The sequence below is a fragment of the Sinohyriopsis cumingii genome, chromosome 5 (genome assembly GCF_028554795.1).
Source record: "Sinohyriopsis cumingii isolate HCF-2022 chromosome 5, ASM2855479v2, whole genome shotgun sequence".
Taxonomy (NCBI): Eukaryota; Metazoa; Mollusca; class Bivalvia; order Unionida; family Unionidae; genus Sinohyriopsis; species Sinohyriopsis cumingii.
The window spans coordinates 43,979,397-44,001,250 of NC_142965.1; the positions used below are offsets into that span (position 1 = coordinate 43,979,397).

General features: G+C 36.7%; 1 protein-coding gene and 1 long non-coding RNA gene across 5 annotated transcripts in view; one reads left to right on the plus strand and one right to left on the minus strand.

Moving 5' to 3' along the window:
• Positions 1–20,731, plus strand: part of LOC149799040 (glutamate receptor ionotropic, kainate 2-like) — a 328,910-nt gene extending 308,179 nt beyond the window's left edge. For all 4 annotated transcript variants that reach the window (XM_089958002.1, XM_089958001.1, XM_089958003.1 and 1 more), the window contains 3 exons: positions 108–333; positions 2,119–2,381; positions 11,943–20,731. In XM_089958002.1, the coding sequence (XP_089814128.1) occupies positions 108–333; positions 2,119–2,381; positions 11,943–12,122 (669 nt within the window). In that variant the 3' untranslated portion in view covers positions 12,123–20,731. The remainder of the gene's footprint in view (positions 1–107; positions 334–2,118; positions 2,382–11,942) is intronic.
• LOC149799042 (uncharacterized) overlaps positions 1–21,854 on the minus strand; it is an 83,558-nt gene that overhangs the window by 7,438 nt on the left and 54,266 nt on the right. The window lies entirely within an intron of this gene.

The window sequence follows — 21,854 nt, forward strand, 5'->3', positions numbered from 1 at the left end:
GTTTCAATGGGCTGAGATTTTAAGTTGACGTAGGAATTCCTGGGTGATCGAATTACCCGTGAGATAGAATTACTGGCTGTATTTAGGAGTCATTATTTTAACTTCAGGACTCAGACATACCTTTGTACAAGCGAATGTGGAGTTTCATGAACTCTGAGGAGCCCACAGTCTTTGTAAACTCAACGGAGGAAGCCATACAGAGAGTCAAGAGTGGAGATTATGCTTATATGGGAGAGTCATCTAGCATAGATTATGCTGTACAGAGGAATTGTGAGCTAATGGCAGTCGGTGGATTGCTGGATTCGAAAGGATATGGTATTGCAACACCAAGAGGTTAGTCTTTTATGTTCAATAAGACTACTGTGATATTCTTTACCATCTAAAGAAATGTTGATTTCTATCCTCTGCTCATTTGTCCGTTCTCTGTCCATGAAATCCTACCAATTTGCCTTTAGTCCATTTGACTGTCCATGAAATCCTACAAATTTGCATTAGTCCATATGACTGTCCATGAAATCCTACCAATTTGCCTTTAGTCCATTTGACTGTCCATGAAATCCTACCAATTTGTCTTTTGTCCATTTGACTGTCCATGAAATCCCTCCAATTTGCCTTTAATCCATTTGACTGTCCATGAAATCCTACCAATTTGCCTTTTGACAGTCCATTTGACTGTCTATGACATCCTACCTATTTTTATTTAGTCTATTTGACTGTCCATAAAATCCGACCTATTTATTTAGTCCACTTGACTCTCCACGAAATCCTATTTTCATATAGTCCATTTGACTGTCCATAAAATCCTACTTATTTTAATTTAGTCATTTTGATTGTACATGAAATCTTACCTACTTTCATTATTCACTGTACATGAAATCTTACTTATTTGCATTAGTCATTTTGACTGTACATCAAATCCTCCCTATTTTCATTAGTCCATTAGACTATCTCTGAAATTCTTTCGATTTTCATTTAGTCCTCTGATTGTCCATGAAATCCTACCTATTTTCATTATTCACTGTACATGAAATCCTACCTATTTTCATTATTCACTGTCCATGAAATCCTACCTATTTAGTCCTTCTGTCCATCCTAAAATTAGTTTCTTTACACTTTTGACTATTTCACTATTCCCCTCCGCATATATAAGTTTTATTTATGTTCATTTTTGAAGATAATGTCAGATTTCCACACATCTGCAAATTGACTGAGTGATGACTCTGTTTCTTATCATGTCTTTACAAAATAGTTACGCAAAAGCAATTACGATTCAAATATACATTGTTTTCAAGTAATGAATAATTTTGTTTGAAACCCCATCTTCAGTTGTACATGTGAACTTCAAGAGAGTGCTGTGTTGGAGCCCAAACGTTTGCGTTGTAAGTGTGGACTTCATGGTGGTGCGGAAGATATACACTTGACATTTTTACTAATGGATCTCGATTTACTAAACATAGACCTCGATATACTCATACAAGTTTTGGATTTACATATTCATGTAATGGTCAGGTATTTTCAGCACAGTATTGTTCTCAACCTCTAAGCTTAACAATTTATGACATAGACTTTGTTCCAAATCAGAATAAATACTTTCCATACATTTTTGTTTTCAGCATAAACATGAGTTTGAGAGCCATACAGTTTACCTCTATGCAAAATCCTTGTTCCGTTAGAAATTATAAAACTTGTTTTACTAGTTGCGTTCTTTAACTTTATTGTTAGACAGTGTAAAGGATTTAAGCATGTGCTATATTTTGCAGAGATTGTTCCAAGTACTGCGTATCTGCGATTTATTTCTTTACATTACATTTTTGCAATCCGAATAGGTTATACGATATATTTACCTGTCAGTCTTTTAAAGATTTATGCTTAGACATATATTTATTAATCGACAATCTATATCAATACAATTATGTAAATCCATGGAGGCATCATTCAAAATATAAATATCTAATATTAATTTAATGTATTATTGCTATTACAAACGTTGAATATCTATCTCATACTTGATACATTAATGCTATTTCAAGATCTGAATATCTTGTTATTACTGTGTATTATTGTTATTACAAAATCGGAATATATTTTTAATACGGGATATATTATTGTTATTTGCAGATTCCCCTTACACAGAGATAATTTCCAATGAAATCATCCACTTTCACGAAAATCAGGAAATTCAAAAACTCTATACAAAGTGGTGGGTTGAGAAAAGTGGGGGTAAATGTTTAGTAGATGACAAGAAGAAAGATGCCAGCGCCCTCGGCATCACAAATGTGGGTGGCGTTTTTGTAGTGCTCGTTGGAGGTCTTTGTTTTGGATTTCTGATAGCGATATGTGAATTCATTTGGAAAGCAAGGAAAAATGCAAGTGAAGATAGGGTAAGTTTATTTTTCTTCTATTATTATGAAATAACTAAATTCATAATATTGTTTGCTTTTTGTTTTTTTTAAGCATAATCACCCTAAACTGTATTCGTAATAAATAACAAGTCAGATCACAGAATATCACAAGAGTTTTAAAGATTTATCATGAGCAACCTGGATTATTTAACCGATTTACACCTTCTAAATAACTATTTACAGCCGTTCAAATAATATTATTCCGCATATTTTCATCGTTTTAGCTCTCAAGCTTCAAGCACTTTTCTCTGGTACCATATATTATCTATAAACATTCCATCTTTGCTTGTAGATAGCACGTATCTTCCGATATTGACATAAGTAATATGTAAAAAGCGGTTCCGAACACAAAATATGATATTTTATCATAATAGGCTTATTTTGACAATGATATCTCTTGTTCTCGCATCCGCCTTCCTTATTTCTCCGACTGTTGCTTTTGTTGCATTTTTTGAGGCAAAATGTCAGTTCCGAACACAAAATCATCTTCACTAGCCAAGGTTCCGATGTGATAACACTATTTACACCTTGGCGGATCGAAAATATATATTGGTGCTTTGTCCTAGCCACATCTATTGTATTTTATTAGTTGCCTCCTCGGCTAACCAATAGCGTGGTACATTGTACAGCGGCCGAAAATGGTTGGGGAAATTGACCTAAAAAGGATACCTTTGAAGTTTGACATCGAAAGTATGACTATATACCAGAGTGAAGCCATTACAGGTGCATTTGAGTATAAAGGTGTTTGTGCAACACAGACCTGCACTGGAAAATTGCTTATTTATCAGTCTATTTAAGTTCTGTTCTCCCCTTGTCTCAGTCATGTAGGAACGGTGTTCAAATTTGAATAACATAATTTCGATTGGATGCAGTAACTTGCCGCCGCATCCAATGGAATTAACAGACCCGAAGCACTGTAATATTTGCTCGATACGTCGAGGTGTAGATAGGTTAATCATATCGGAACCTTGGCTAGCGAAGATGAACACAAAATATAACATGTTTTTACTCCTGAGAGTAGTTTTTGAGATGGGTTCGGACCCAGAAGATAATGTTGATCGCCGGTTGGGTGTGTTGCCGGATCCGTCTCACCTTAAGTCGTGACTACAGCCTTTGTTTTATGGTTGAAATGAATGGTCCTGTTGCTAACGCCACGATCTGCTCTGACCAATCTGTTTTTCCTGCCCGGTGTTTAAATCAGTCCGAGATCACGTAGTAAAGTATCTTGAACGGCTTCTCCGCTATCTTTGTGTCAATAGGCTAAAGTGGTAATACCATCCTCCAGAACATGGCGCTTGTCATCGTAACAGGACAGACCCACTGTGTTGATGGAGTATGTAAATATATGATGACAGTGCGATCTGATCATGTTCTTGCATGAAAACATCTTAATTTCTTCAAGTGCTGCTACGTAATGATTTGGTATCAGCAATTTTTTTAACGATACTTTTTATTCCTTTATCGCGTTTTTTAACCTCAACACCTGCTAATTTGACTGAGTACATCTTACTTCGCAATCCGATACATTCTGCCATGGGCATCGAGTTCATTTCATCCTTAATTTTTTCGATGATTGAGGATAATCCGAAAAATCGAACAAATGCCTGTCCGAGAACATGTCCATGTATACATCCTCTGTTTTAATTTCATAGCACTGGCTGTCGGTATCAGTAAACAACAGTTTGGCGTTAATGCCGTAGCGGGATTTGATGTGTCCGTAATGAAAATCATACATGAGCATTTTGGATAGCTCTAACACACCAAACCCGATATAGATTGGCTTGCGCATAACTAGCTTTGTTTTTACCCGTGGATGGTTTCTAAATTGCCATCGAAGATTTTTATGCTGACGAACTTGGGATCTGTGACTGTTTTATTTATCCGTACCACATCGTTCGCCAGCTCGATATCTACTCACTTTCGAATATTTTCCATGGTTTTTCCGATCACCGAATTATTCATCAGTTTGAAGAAACCTTTATAGAAATCGCTTTTGGCCGGTACTCTTTTTGAGGTGTTAAAAGCTATGTAAGTTTCTAACCATTTGAGTTTATCAAATTTGAGCACACGATGAATTCTATACAGCTCCACACATAATGACAAGTACTGCCTGAGATTTTTGTAATGAATGACAAACCTAAGTTTTTACATCAGATGAGGAACTAATTTAGAGGTTTTTCCCTTACACTCCAGCTCGTGTCTTAGCCGCAGCGTATGAGGACTCATCATGTCCTCGGTGATCACTAAAGTTTCTGCCTCTGGTGGATAATCGTTGTGCAGCTCGTGTAGTTTATGAGGATAAAATAAATCGACCTTGAGAAAATAGCCTGTGTCGTTATTGCTGTGGAGCAACATTTCTGTAATTTTTTCCGGGTTCATATGAGAGAAATTTCCGACGGACATCGGTTGTGACATTGCCCAGCCAAAAAGATTGTTTAGTCAGATAAATAATGTGTACTTAGATTCCTGATCAGAATCCTAATCGGGCAAATATTTGTTGTTAGCTTTGGAATGTCTGTGAGTAATAACTTTATAAATAATGGACCTCTCCAGCTACTCTCCAGAGGAGGAATCGATGCTAAACCACTTTCTGTGAAGAAATACTAAAACGTTGGTGTCCTCACCCATTTCCCGATGCAGAACCGGGGCCGAACCCCACATGTGAAGAGATGTTAAAACATTTGGATGAGACTGTGACGATGCCGATTAAATATCTTAGTTACATTCCAGAGCTGATTTTCTTCTGATGAGCCTGAGCTAGATCCATGTCTAGATGGGTCTTACGCTGGTCATCAGCGCCCGGTGCAAAAATATAAGCTGAAGTATCATTTAAGAAATAAACTCAAACGTTTTAATTTGACAGCACCACAACGAGAGCAATTTTACATGTTGCTCAACTGCATCACACGCAACACCACCCCTTGCCCGACAGAATGAAATTCATTAAACAGGATTGTGTGTATAAACGTATTTTGTAAATCATGGGTTAACCGAATGTGCTGAGGTATGTCCGCAGTCTCATGCAAAAGCGTTTCAGTGGCTTATGATAAAATTATTTCTAAGGCGCTGACGCAATGTGCTTGCACATCATCGGCGTTATCGCTTGTGATTAAACAAATAACGGCAGCGTCTTCAACGCCGCTGTCGGAATCATCGAATTAAATTCAACAGGATAACTGAACTATCTGAGAAGTGATATTTTTCTTTGGTCGAAATGGATTTTTCTATCCTGAAAATGTCCTGGTTGTTTTGTTTTGCAGTTCCTGCTCGCGCGCGTGTGTGTGTGTGTGTGTGTGTGTGTGTGTGTGTTTTAGATTTTTACCGTAGCTTTGACAATGTTTCAGTCATTTTGCAACGATATCTGAGTGTGGCAGTTTATAGTGATATCAAGCACTGGGTCATCGTACCGTAGACATGTAGCATGATGTTCCACCCAGTCACATAATCATGAGACCAGGCCGAAAAGTCCTAGCACTAACCTCATAATGCTGAGCGCCAAGCAAGGCAGCTGCTAGTACCATTTTTATATGTTTTTGGTATGACTCGGCCCGGGTTCGAAGCCGCGATCTCCGCATCAGAGGCGGACGCTCCAACCACCAGGCCACCGGAAGTGTAAGGATCATGCTCGTAAAAAGAATGTTAATAGGTTCTCCTGTCGCATCTTTTAGTGAGTAGGTGACAGGTAATGTTCTCTGAACTTTATCTACCAAAAATAACTTCTTCGGTCCAGTAGAGGATACACCCTTCTTCAAACGTGCGTTTTTGTCAGCTGATTCTCACCCGGTCTCCTATGTTATACATATGTGGGACGCAACAAATAAAGCGTCTGTAACTTTTTCTTATTGCTAGTTTTGATGGGTTCTGTGGGAGTCATTCGATGCTGTGGTTTCTCGTGTGATTGTACTCGTCCACAATTTGTGGCAAAAAAATCTAAATATCGGTGAATGTTATCACTGGTGAACCTTTTCTTTTAACGGCCTATTAAAAGGCTCGATCACCTCATCTTTACTTTGGCTGTGCGTGGTGTACAAATTGATGAGACCTAATCATTTTCAGATTATTTTTGGTAGTCACGTCCACCTCCTCCAGGTTTCCCGTCCCCGTCCTGCACGTAAGCACCACGAACTATTACCGTTCATTCTTATACTATTAAGTTTCTTTCTATTATATTTAAAGTGGTTTCCGGAAACATTGACAGTAATGTGTCTACAAGACATATTCCGCTGTGACTCACTTTGGTGTGCTGAATGCAATACCACCCACAAGTATTATCATTGATACCCTGAATCTAAAATGAATTACACATGTCCCTTTTTGGGTGACCTGTTTTTACATATGGAATTATGTCATCTGGAAGAATTAAAGAAAATGAATCAAAATATTCTATTCTTTCTGAGCAAGATCATTGACTACCGCTACCCAATACGACCCATCCCCATCATAGTAATTTTGAATATGAATCACACAGCTTTCCTCCGTATGAATTAGACGCAGCGTGTTTAGTTAATTCAGCCACCTGACGAGCTTAACCGATACCGGTTTATTTTTATATTGCGATGCTGCGGCGATCCTTTTCTTTTGTGTCAAGGTTAATCCGATTTGAACATACGGTATTCTATTTTAACATGTGATATTATTTAGGTTTTTTACGTTTTTTTGGTTTATGATATCCCGTTGGTGATGCGATGATCATCTTCTCTTTTCTAAAAATAAATGCATTTCCACGTAAACCATTTCCCCGAAACATTACTCCGTTGCCTCACCGCTAGTTCTGTCGACCCAGAAGCCGCTCCTGCTGCTGAAGCTACACCATTCGGCATTAACACTGATGCTAAGATTTTAGGACCAAGAATCTTAATCCCATGAAAAACGGATGATGCCATAGACCAACCATGAGTGTGATCATTGTTGGGCCGGCTCTGTCTTTGTCCTGGCAAATGTTTTACAGAACAAATGAGATATTTTTGGTAATAGTTCATTTCCAGAAATGCCTTGTATTTCACACGTGCTCGTCTCTAAAAATGCATTGCAATTTAAACTATAATTGTCTCTAAAACTGACTTGAATTTTACACGATGTTCGTCTTTCAGACGATAACATTCATTTTTCCGTTGAGGATGTCCAACTTCTTGAACCGATCAGAAAAAATAACTAAAGCGTAACACTTAAATTCCCCACCAGGGGCAGCTGTCCACTGGATTTCAATATCCGCTGGGGAGTCTTTAAGTCGTTCGGTGTGTTTGGAGACGTCGAAAATGAAAAATGGGGTGTAACGCCGCAAAAATCTTCTAAAGAAATTTGAATAAATGCATTTGTGTCTTGGTATTATTGCAACGGTTCCATCAGCATCATATACGCTCGAGTGTAATTTCCATTAGCGATATCTAAATTACATTCGAGTTCTCGTTCGGAATATTGCCTCGAATAAACGGGGACGTGAATGCAGTTAACCCCGATGGGATCAAACACATGCTTGTTTCCGGTCTGATCCACACATCGTTCCGTCAGTTGAAAAACCACAAACACATGCCTGGAGAGCTCGCTGCCAGCATTTGTTGCTACTCGCCACGTGTTGGTGACGTGTGCCGCGGTAAATTGCTGCAGATAAATCCGATTTTGCTCACAATATATTTTTTTGGGGTAAATTTAGCTAACATCATTTCGAGTGCATACGTAATCGAGGGTGTGATTTTGGGCATCCACAACGATAAGCACCTCAGTACAAATTGATTGTTTTCAGCCGCTGCGGATTTATTCATGTACTGCGTTGGAGAAACCCGCTCGAGTGAGGGTTTGCCATCCGACTATCAGGGTTTCTGTGGTATAATGAAACAAGTTATATTTCTCGGTAATATTGCACAAAAATTATTGTTCCAAATTTTAAGTGGATTTCTGATCTAATTGTAGCAGCAGATTGTATAGCACGGTAGAACTCGCCGAGCGAGAATCAAATAACAACGTTGTATCGTCTAGCGATATTTTCTTTATTTAATAATTTGTATAACATTATCAGATTTATACTAAAATTTCAGCGGATTTATACAGAAATCAAGACCCTGTAGAATATTTGGTATTGATTGCGCGTCACAAATTTTTGGTCTAATAGATGGTTTAGAATTTCCACGATTTCTTTATCGAGATCTGCACTGGTATTACCCGCACTTTTTTTTTATAAGCAGTGAGCAATTGTAACCGTGAGACAATCTCAGCCGCTTGCTGATAGTAATGGATACGACACCCGTCACAAGTTTTAGATCCGTCACGGGTATTAGATCCCCCATGGACCCCCTTGCCGGTCTAAGTAATTTTTTGGTAGAGCTGATACCTTCATTACTTAATGTAGTGTTTACTTAGCTAGGTAATTTTAAAACAGGAACGGCGTAAGGCTTAAGGTAATGGCGTTTTTTTTTTAAAACCGTCTCGTGGTGCTCACGTATGTTTTAAATTTCCTCTCGTAAAAAATCGCCCTCTTTTGCAATAGCATCGGTGATCCTTGCAATGAGCTAAACCTGCTTGAGATCGGTGTCTGCACCGATTTCGGCTAATTTTGTCATGAGCTGATCTTGCTTGGCATCGATTGCTGTACCGACTTCGACTAATTTTGTCATGAACTGATCCTGCTTGGTATCGATTGCTGTACCGACTTTGACTAATTTTGCCATGAGCTGATCCTGCTTGGCATCGATTGCTGTACCGACTTCGACTAATTTTGCCATGAGCTGATCCTGCTTGGCATCGATTGCTGTACCGACTTCGACTAATTTTGCCATGAGCTGATCCTGCTTGGCATCGATTGCTGTACCGACTTTGACTAATTTTGCCATGAGCTGATCCTGCTTGGCATCGATTGCTGTACCGACTTCGACTAATTTTTGCCATGAGTTTGATCTATTTCACATCGTGTCCTGCCGCGGTACTGCCAAGCGCTTCGGTAATGGGTTTAAACAGTTCTTGCCTTAGATTCCGCTGATGTTATTGTTTACCCACATTATCTTTTAGCACATGCAAACGTAAATCCGTACGCTGCTCCACACATTCTCTCTGCACGTCGTCACGCTGGCGCTTGGATTTTATTCTCTCAATGACATGTTTTATACTGAGAGCGACACATAACAATTTACGGAGGAGGAATCAAAAAACCATTTCGATATCGCTCTAGCACAGTTTCAGTGTCACGATGAAACGTCATGACATCATATTTAGAGCTGGAGGTCGCTGCATGATAACAGTTTTTGAAAACTTTAGAAGTGATCCCACTGCAATGATCCCTCGCGATCGAATCGATATCATGGTTATCTAGACCGGAAAAAAGCACGCGCTGGATATATTCATGCACGTCATAATATGACTGGGTTAAATAAATGCTGTTACAATGTTTATTGCGCGATATCGTCAAATACTTGCAAATTTTAGTCATATTATCGCGCTCGATTTCAATATCGTCAATTACTTTAATTTTATGTTGGGCCTATCCCCAGAGAGTTCTACTGGGACCACTTTGTCATGACCGTAAATACAGGATCACCATCGCCGGTATTCAACAATAACGAATCGGTAAACTTAGATAACATTTGGTACTTATCCTGCTATGGTTTTAACGTGTAAAGAATCATCCGTTGGTAATTACGCATGTTTTTCAGTAATAAATTCAGTAGTAAATTCGTTTTACCGCGACCGGTAGGACCAATTATCATGTAATGACAATCCGGTAATACAAAATGATGTTTATGCTTCTCTTTATAGTGCATTACGAGAATCAAAATTAGTAATGTTCATTTCTTACAAAATATGTCTTTGTAACCTTAATAGAATCAGGAGGATCCTCAGGTGATTCTGAGCTTGATAAAAAAAAATACTGTTTGGCCACAACCGCAGTAAAACTTGACTTAACCTCTTCTGACGCATCATCATGGAGTCATGTCGAAGTGGGTTAGGCGGACAAACCTAATAAAACTGGTGGTACCATGACAGGATCGATCCCTATGAGTCACAATGCCACCATACTAGAATTACCGACCACCACACCGGGCTCGGACACCGTAGCGAGTTATGCTAACGTTAAAAATTATGCTGTCCGTAAAATAGGCGGTGATGTGCTTGCGGAAGAGTTCTTTATTGAAGGGATATTGATAATAATGGGGCGTTATTTATGTCTACTGGAACGAAATTGCTTGTGATCATCCTCTTGTCAAAATTAACCAAAGATGATAAAATATATAATTTGTGTTCGGGACCTCCTTTTACACACTACTGACATCACTTATCACAAATCTTGTTTTCTTTTTTATATATAAGACTGTAGGGAAAATAATTAAGTAAAGCTTGACGGTCCAAAATTGTATAAGGCCCATTGACTTGTTGATTCAATTTTTGCTTACTAATGTAAAGAATCTGAATCAATTCCAGCAAAATTTAAAATTGAAAGGGTTACCATTTATCAGTTCTCACTAAAATTGATATTCAATCATTACAAATTTGGCAGAAGTTTTAACTTAAAAAAAGTTGTTGACAGATTTATGTACCGTATATTCTCGCGTTTGACCGCAACCAACACAGAATTTAATACTAGTTTGTTGGCAGATCAGGCTTTACGTTGTTTGTTCTACTGATTACTCCTGACAAACCACACATACCCAGATCTTCCGGCGCATCATTGGTCGGCAGATCAAAGTCTATGTTGTTGAACACGACTTATTAACGAGTACATACGGTGATGGCATTATGAAATGTCCTCTTGTAACATACGATCGTTTTCTTCTGCCTAAATTTATAATGATCAATAAGTTGTAATTTATTGTCAATATTTGGTGGCGGCAGGGTCGTATTAAGACATTAGGGGACCCCGGGCACTTACAGTCTGGACTAGGGGCTTATATATTTACAAATGCACCCTTAAAGTAGTCCTTAAACTGTCTGTCTTATGTGTATAATTATCATGTCTATATTAGGCTAAGTATAAATATGGTTTATTTAAACATGTGTAGTTTTATCCACGGTGACCAGGGGGCCACATGACTGCGGTGGGTGGGCTGGGGCACGTGACTTTTGTGATACCCACACTACCATCACCAATCCGGTCTTGAGTATCAGTTAAACAGAAAGACAAATGAAGTGCGAAACGAAATTAGATGTTACCATACTTATATATAAAATATTTCACTAGCTGGCAGACAAGGCTGTCACTTGTATTATTTAGAATTACCATTAAGACCCGTCGAACTCGTAAAGATAACAACCAATCACTCTTGACTGTTCTTGGATCGTGTGGGTGTACTATAAGATTTCTTGGAAGATTCTCTTTTCCGAACGCTTGCTTGTACGATTATAATTTATAAAACAGTAGCCCTGACCACTTGCTGCACACAAACGCCATCTGCAGGATTATTGCATGAACGAGAATCAACTTTCTTTTTTGTTTCGTTACTATATAAGTCAGCGTATATTTTAGCTTTTTGGATTAAAAACTGCATTGACCGTATTCATGCTAAACCTCGAATAAAACACACACATTTATTGTCAATCCTAACTTTCCAATTTCAGCAATCCATTTGCTCTGAGATGGCAGAAGAGTTCCGATTTGCTATAAAATGTTTTGGCAGTTCCAAAAAATCCAGCAAAAGAAAGCCCAGTAAAGACATCACCGACAATGGTTTACAGTTCATGCCTTTGACACGAATACCTGCTGATGGACCAGTAGGACCAAGGGAACTTTATGCATGAACAAGTCTTAGTCAGGGTAGTTTTGGATGCCATAAGATTATAACGAATTTCCAGTATTGTACAATTCACAGGATTAAATTGTACCTATGTTTAACAAATTCTCATGTAACAAATCTGTATCAGCGACAAGGAATAATAAGACTCCTACCCATATTGGGACTGTGGAGATATTTAGACCATGTGTACATGATAGTTATATATATATATATATATATATATATATATATATATATATATATATATATATATATATATATATATATATATATATATATATATATATATATATATATATATATCCCTGGGTTCATAAAACATTTCAAGTAAGAAAAGTTGCTTCAGACTTGAAAATCTTAAAGCCTTGATTAGTCAGAAAATGTTTGAGTAAGATTTGGAGTTGACCATACGTTTTGTGATGGCTAGGCAAGCTGTTCAGAAAGCAAAGTTTTCTTTCACGATAGATACCATATGGATATTTGTACTTGGTTATATTCCAGACACGTGTACGCTGAAGTAATTATACGAGAGAGCAGTTCTCAGTGGAATTTGGAACTTTCCTTATAAAACTGATGGGTTGCTAATATTAACAGACATCTTTAAGAAACAGAAAGATTTGACTGGTAAATTTATATTTATGGCCACCATAATAAGTTTCGTTAAAAATCTATCTACTCCTAAAACAGTTAACACACTAACAGCAAAATGTTGTGATATGCAACCCATCTTTTTTGTTGGAGAAACCATTGAAAGCAATCGTGTGCATATACCCATTAAATTCGTATGTATATTTTGTCACTATGCATTATTTATGTTCTCCGGTTTTGAACACTGATTTAAATTGATAATAATTACTTCAGTCTCTCTTTTATTTTAGAAACAATATAACTGTTAGACAAAGACCATTTCTTGCGGGGAATTGATTCCATTTCAATCACCCTTCTGGTCAAATATTTTTCAAATAATTGCTCACTTTAATAGGCGACAAAGGTTTTTTATTGCTTTAATGCAAATCTTGACCCAAGCCTGACTCCAGAAAATAACAACGTTGTAATTTTATAACACAAAAGGAGATTTAAATTTAGGAGCAATTTAAGAATATGCAGCAACCCCCACCCCCCACAGACGTCTCGTTAGAGATTTTTAGATATATATAAATTTGTTTCTCCTGTTGTTGTTTTTTTTTTTTAATTATGTGCATTATTTCTACATATTTGTAACTAATTCTGTTTTTATTATCATTCAATAGACATTAAAATTATCCACAGCAATCTTACTGGCGAAAACGTAATGGTCTATTAGCTAGTTCTGCTTCAAAATGTCTTAATTTCTATGAACTGGGGCAGAAAAAAAAACTATGTATCCATAATTTTATCACTGACGATATCCGTGTAGTAAAGCAATCATAAAAGTTGATATTCATTAATTGATTCAACTTATAAATCGATCGGAAATCGATATTTATTTATTCTATGTTCTCCCTGTTCTAATCCAATCGGAAGTCGATATTTATCTATTTGATGTTATCCCTGTTAAATATCAGTATTTAATTTATATTGATGGATTTGAAGTTATCACTGTTAGAAACCAATCAGAAGTCGATATTGATGTGTTTGAAGTTATCCTCGTCATAGACCTATTTGAAATCAGTATTGATCTATTTGCAGTTATTACTCTTAGAAAACAATCAATAGTCTATATTTAATCACTTTTATCCCTCTTATATCCCAATCAGAGGTCGATATCGATCCATTCCAGGTGTTTTTACTCGGTACTTGTCGCTATATCTTGTCGAACTTCATTGATAATTATAATCATTAAGCATCTCTGGCAATTGATTTTGGAGAAATGTTCGTAATTTAAAGCATTGTTGCCAATTATTTCCCAAAGATATATATATATATATATATATATATATATATATATATATATATATATATATATATATATATATATATATATATATATATATATATATATATATATATATATATATATCAGACATCACATAATATTTTCCCAGAGGACCGTGGATAAGATACGTACCATAAACAGTGATTTGACCTGTTTGATAAAATTATGGATTTAAATTTTTTCTACTGACAATTAGCTCATTGATCTGATTTTATGGATTATTGTATTTAGAATTTATGGATGATTTTGGTGTTTATTCAAATGACAATGGTCTTTTTTTAAATCATACAACACCTTTGAATTAAACGATGCTAAAATTTCCAAGTGCCTTAACATTCACATTTTCATAGCGCTTATTTAAATGTATATACATGTATGTCTTTTTGCAATATTTTCGAGGTAGATTTTGTTGTAGGATTTCATACCATTTTCACAACTGTATATAATTTACATATTTCATTACTTCATGTTGTCTTCATAATTAATGTATTCCATCATAAATAATGAAGTTAATCATATATAATAAATACATAGAGGATATTTTCTTGTCCTACATTAATACCGGATATATTCGTCGTGTGGCACCATAAAACGCGATAATTAAATGGCGGCAAAGTCACGAGTTTAAATTTAAGGGAGGGGGGCGCACCATAAGATGAAATATAACTGGTACTTACGCAGGACAAGAAAATTTTCTTTTTATTATACACAGATCTTGCTTCATCATCAATGCTTTGAAGATTAATTTCATTCTTCAGTACACCCCCATCCCTACCCAATAAAACATGGTAACCCGATCAAGTTGCGATTATGCATTAATCCTATAGCTGTTAATGGAGCAATTAAATTACTTAATAATAATGTGGGTTTCTTCTTATAAAGCCTGAGCGTCTAAGATACCTTGTTCTGTTTGTGTTGTACTCATCCAATCAGATACTACTGTCAAAAATGTCGGCTTATTACGATTCGATTGTTTAGAGGGCACTTCATTTTGGTAAGACCTTACTTTGTTTTTAGGTGGAATAAACTGCGAAGACTTCAGTCTGTAGTCGTATGTGTGCATTGTTACAAACTTTTATCGAGCATTCTGGAAAAAATATTCGAGCGTGAAATCACACCAGGCTGCCACATTTATATCACCCTCAAATTTCAATCGCATTTATTGGCTGGTGATAAAAACGTATCAGACATTTGAGAGAATGGTAGGTGTGAGATGACCTAACCTTTTACGATAAATAAAATTAAATTTTGTTCATTTCTTAAATTATGTTACGCTCTTTCTCTGTAAAAACAAGTTTAACTGAGCAATGCACCATACCCAATTAATTGTCAACGTTGTTAAAGGGACATAACTTCATAAAGAAACAAACGATGGTGTGTGAAATATCGGCATTAAAAAAATGATTAGAATGCCTGAAAAGTAATACAGTTTCGATTAATTGTTAATCGAAATAATCGATTTTCTCGCTGCAAGTATAACTTCTATCGGCATACAAACTAAGTGCCGCATAGCATGATGGGATATCTTGTATTTTCACAAATTGAAAAATAAGGATATAGTTTTCACATTTAAAATTACAAGACTAAAAAAAATATTAAACTTATTTTTCCAGTAAGAGTATATACTTGACACCTAATTTGTGTGAAGATAAAAACTCACTGTTTGATTGGTAAAATTCTTCACTTTACCTCTTTGATAGATCAATGGGAAATATATATTAAAAAATTATCAGATTTTAGATGGATTGTTTTACATTGCTCTGATTCAATAGTAAGAGTGGTACAACGTATCTATGTTCTTTGATAGCTAAGGAAATGAATTGACAATAACTTACGATTTGGACCGTTTAGAATGGTATAAAATTATTTACTAAATAGTTCAATATGGTATGAATCAGTAGGCAGACCCAGTAATGAAGGAACAAGCTGCAAGGTTGCTGTCAAAGCTTTAGAAGGTTCTGCTAGTTTTAATAGAGAATATAATGGTTCGATTAACATTTTAAAGTTGAATTTAAGTAGAAAACAGAATTTCAATAACTTGAGGTGGCGAGATGTAGGGAAGCTATACTGCAAAGGTACGGTACGTTATGGGCAAGGAAACGATACGATAGGTATTTCAAGTGATCAGAAACGGTGTGGTACAGATATGTTTCACTAAAATGGTTGCAAAAGACGTTACATTTACTGTACCATGACTAGACGGTGTGTCACAGCAAAAACAAATGTTATTCTGTAACTTGTATCCTTGTCTGGAGAAAAAAATGTTTGCGCTATTGAAGATAACAAATTGAAATTGGGCACGTTTAAAAGGCATAGTTAGAAGGTGTGTAGTACACGTTATCAAGACCCCACGACCAAGGTCATTCCAAGGGGAAAATGTAATTCTGCGACTTACATCATCGTCCGGAATATAACTTTCGAGCAACTGAAGACATTTTAATAAAGCTGCAATCTGTTATACATCGTGATTTTACGGTATCTCGCCTGTTCACAGTTATACTCCTTGCCTCAAGGTCAAGATAACAACAAATGATAAAGACAGTGGCTTGTTTTTTGTATATCCAGGGTGTAGCCGTTTAACCCTTGCGTATATTTTGATGAAATTCTACCCATGCCCACACCTCTTCATACCATATTCAGGTCCCTATTTTAAACTTTAAAGTCATTAGTAAGGACAAGGTCACGTGACAGGCATATCATGGCGTAAACTGATCCGTTGGTAGTATTCTGTTACATTTTGCAGAACACAGGGAAACTATATCGAGCTTGAATAGCTAATGTTTGCCTCTTGTGGAAATTTACCGTATATGCTCGCTTGTAAGACGAGTCAACTTGCAAACGTCAAAGACCCTGATCTACCGTAGCATAATGTGCTGACAGATCAAGATCTATGTTGTTTGTTTCACTGATTGCTTCTCACAAATTTCACAGACCTATATCTGCCGGCGCATGATGCGACGGCAGATCTTTATTTGTGCAGTTTGCAGTTGGACTCGACTTATATGGAAATGGATATTGAAGTGACGAGTTTGTTGCAGTACCTGATAGTAAATTGGCGTTTGTAAGAGTGTGACCAGTGAATCATGCCAACATGTGTTGTATGTCTTGTATATGTTCAATTCTTTCATCAACAACTTCTTCCGTACTTCTTTATATTTATAATTGCAGACATGTTATGGATCAAACCGATACAAAATACATTACAGTTTTATCTATGATGTATTCTTAATATTTTACCGTGATGTTGATTTATATAATATTCATTCCGTTTATCATTTACTGACATCGTGCAAAGAGATGTAATCAAAATAATTATTTTGTATCATGATAATATTTTGGGTTCTAGCGTTATTGATTGTATTTCTTTTACTAAGGGCATCCATTAATGAAGGCTTTAGTATGTAACATATAAAATGTGACTAATCATCGTTACAGTAAATATCCGAGTATTCTGACGCCATGAATTGTTCTGCTGAGGTGAAAATTCTTGAGGCAAAATAAAGTTATACCCCGAGTATAAAATGTATTCTCTTTACGTGGAGACAAATTAGGTTTATACAATTATCTTTTCAGCAGAATCATAGGCGTAAGTTTCTAGATAATTGAATTATGACACGTGCTATGCTTTGTGTTTAATTAGTGCATGTGGGCAAATATCGGAGTCTCTCATCATTTTCCGGTACGGGAACTTCTATTGAGGTAAATGTCAGTGTTCAACAATAGTTATTTTAGGTCACGTTGAACAGCCCATGCTGACACAAGCAAATCCTGATCATTTTCGTATACTTAAAATTCAGCTTTAGTCAATGTTTTGTCATTCTTCTTCTTCTTCTTCTGCTTTTGTTATACAATATTTTATACTCCTTGCATACTGACCTTTACTGCTTTTATTATACAGTATTTTAGACTCCTTAAATACTGACTTTTACTGCTTTTGTTAAAATCTTAGCCTACTAACCTTTAACTTTGATACGACGGACGAAATTTCAGCTGTGTGACGTCTCTTCAAAATGGTTACTTATCTTGGACGATAACAAAATCGTTTAAAGGACAATTTGAAACAATGTCTGGTCTTTTGCGCTGACTTTACACTCACAAAGACTGAATAACAGATGATGGGTTTGATAGGATAAGGGGGTTGTAAATAGAGAAGTGTTATTTTGGAGTAACGTTTGATATTGTGCACATTTAGAAACGAGGGAACTCTATTTCTCTGCAGAACTAATGGTTGTGTGTAGTTATACGTTTCATGCTGGGATACACTACTTTGTTTAACGACGTTTGGGGTCTGAGTCAGACTTTTTTGCAGTATGATTCTCTATTATTTTGCCCCACCCCCGCCCACCGCCCAACTAAATACCGACAGCTTCCAAAGTTTTGTTTTTACTGGAAGATACATTTTTACCGACTTTTGATGTCTTGCTGTTAATTATTTGCTGTGATTATCTTATGTTTGTTTAGTGAATATGTGAACTGTTCACTCAGATGACTGATGATCCAAAATGTGTATATAAATGTACGCAGCATGTATGTTCGAAATACTGTTTTTTAGCTTTGTTAAACTAAAGATAATGTCCAGACTCCCACATTATACAGTCCTATTTTAAGACTGTAATCAGAGCTCATTTGTCCAAATACACCTGTAGTGGAAAACATGAAAGACTGTTGCGCATGTTTTATATAATTTTATGATATACGTTACTCCCTCTTTATATCGTTCTTCATTCTAACACGATCCATTCTATAAGTTGGATATGGGTAGGGATTCCATTTTATTATATTGAAGTGAAAGTATACGTATAATGCACTACATTATAAGGCGGTCTCGGTATTCTGCGGTATTTTATATGGCTCCAAGAGACAGCGTTATAATGAAGGAGTATTGTGCATACCTTATATGTACTTCATTCGCGTTGTAAAGCGTTCATTATTATTATGAAAGGTTCATTTTAGATGCTCACGGTATTGTATTAGATTCAGCTAAAAAGCTGTGATGAGTTTTATTTTCAATCAAAAACATTGTGTTGATTAATGCTGCATTACCCCCCCCCCCCTTCTTACCCGCTGTAGTACGAAATGCTTTACATTTGTATTATGCACAAAAACATTCCAGTTATAATCCTTCCTTCGGAATAGAAGCACAGTACAGTACATGGGCGCCCGCAGAATTATTTTTGGGGGTGGGGGTGGAGACCGTGGAGTGGGCAAACATTTATTGGTGAGCTATTAAGTTTTACTGATGTAGGCCAAAACATGTTTAGAGGTTCAATCTGCCCCTGTGTGCGGGCGTCCATGATACTGTATCGGTTCGATATTATCCGACATAGAGGCATTGTACCGTATTCATCTCCATGTCACAGAAATCAGTTTGTCAAGAACGCAGATATGTTTGGTTTAATTTGATTTTGTGGATTTGACGCCATTTTTCAGCACATGGTGGTCAGTATAGTTGGTGGAGGAAGATCTCTAGCTGATCATGTGCGTTATATGCGACTAAATGCTACTTTGTCGATCTGATGTAGAGTTGACATGTGGACTGGACAATTGTCCGCACGTTGGAAAAATTAATTTAGCCATATCAGTTCACATTCGAAAAGATATGTTGGGTGGGGGGGAATGGTTGGTACTGTATGGCTTGCAGAGACGTGACTTAAGACCTACATACACAATCAATATATCGCTCTGTCTGTGTTTATCTATACTGACCATATATATATATATATATATATATATATATATATATATATATATATATATATATATATATATATATATATATATATATATATATATATATATATATATAATACAAATAATACTATCATACAGGTTTTAAAAAAATAATTCGTACTCTACAGAGATTCGAAGCCAGGTCCGCGGATAAACGGACCCCATCGTCTTGCCTGCACACACGAGCACGAACTCCCTCACGACTAAGCACACGTTACCAAAAACTGATGCTACTCAGTCGGTGTTATATGCACTCGCGTGCAGCAGACACACTCGCATATATCTAACGTGGAGTCTACCATACTACTTCCGATTAATAGCCCAAGAAACCTATTGCTGATAGTCTTCCAATTTAAAACAATTTCATACTAGTTGAATACATTTCGCTGAAGACAAGCGTATGTTAGTTAAGCATTCTCCGATCCCACCCCAGCCCCCCACCCCAACATTTGTAAGATATATGGGCCTCGACAATCACTTGAGATCTTGATTTTGATTCTTGATATCGGCCTCATTAATGATATTCGATTCGGCCCTGACACTGTATTCGATGTCTGCCCCAGCATTGATATTTAATATTGGCCCGAAACATGCGTGCTGTCTGCATGCTTGATCATCCGTGAACTCTCTTTGTTCTGTTTACTATACATTTAATTTGTTATGTGACTGATGACATCATCTGTCACTTTTAAATGATCATTCGTAAATGTTGAATTATAATGTATTTTTCTGTGCTGTGTGAATCAAGAAAGGTTTAGGAAAATGATATTCGATTTCAAACCCAGCATCATTTTGTAGTTCATATTTTGAGAAATAATATTTTCACAATTCTGCATTATGCAACGAAGTATGAAACATGTACAGAATTTGCGTTTGTGAGAAATTTAGTAATATTAGTGGAGAATTAGTGGAGAACATGTCAACCAATCCGTAATATGTTCACAAGGAAATAAAAGATTTCATACAAAGATCTTATCTTTTTAATTAACATTTTGAAGACTATGGTCAATAAGAAGGTCTGAATTTGAAAATCAATAACAATGAATGTGTCTGAAGTCTCAGGTCAATAGCAAGGTCTGTATCTGAAGACTCAGGTCAATAGCAAGGTATGTATCTGAAGACTCAGCTTAATAGCAAGGTCTGTATTTAATGACTCAGGTCAATAACAATGAATGTATCTGAAGTCTCAGGTCAATAGCAAGGTATGTATCTGAAGACTCAGCTTAATAGCAAGGTCTGTATTTAATGACTCAGGTCAATAGCAAGGTCTGTATCTGAAGACTCAGGTCAATAGCAAGGTCTGTATCTGAAGACTCAGCTTAATAGCAAGGTCTGTATTTAATGACTCAGGTCAATAACAATGAATGTATCTGAAGTCTCAGGTCAATAGCAAGGTCTGTATCTGAAGACTCAGCTTAATAGCAAGGTCTGTATTTAATGACTCAGGTCAATAGCAAGGTCTGTATCTGAAGACTCAGGTCAATAGCAAGGTCTGTATCTGAAGACTCAGCTTAATAGCAAGGTCTGTATTTAATGACTCAGGTCAATAGCAAGGTCTGCATCTGAAGAATCAGGTCAATAGCAAGGTCTGTATCTGAAGACTCGGGTCAATAGCAAGGTCTGTATCTGAAGACCCGGGTCAAGAACAGGGTCTGTATCTGAAGACTCGGGTCAATAGCAAGGTCTGTATCTGAAGACTCGGGTCAATAGCAAGGTCTGTATCTGAAGACTCGGGTCAATAGCAAGGTCTGTATCTGAAGACTCGGGTCAATAGCAAGGTCTGTATCTGAAGACTCGGGTCAATAGCATGGTCTGTATCTGAAGACTCGGGTCAATAGCAAGGTCTGTATCTGAAGACTCGGGTCAATAGCAAGGTCTGTATCTGAAGACTCGGGTCAATAGCATGGTCTGTATCTGAAGACTCGGGTCAGTAGCAAGGTCTGTATCTGAAGACTCGGGTCAATAGCAAGGTCTGTATCTGAAGACTCGGGTCAATAGCAAGGTCTGTATCTGAAGACTCAGATCAATAGCAAGGTCTGTATTAGAAGACTCAGGTCACTAAGAAGATGTGTATTCCTTTAGAATAGTTTA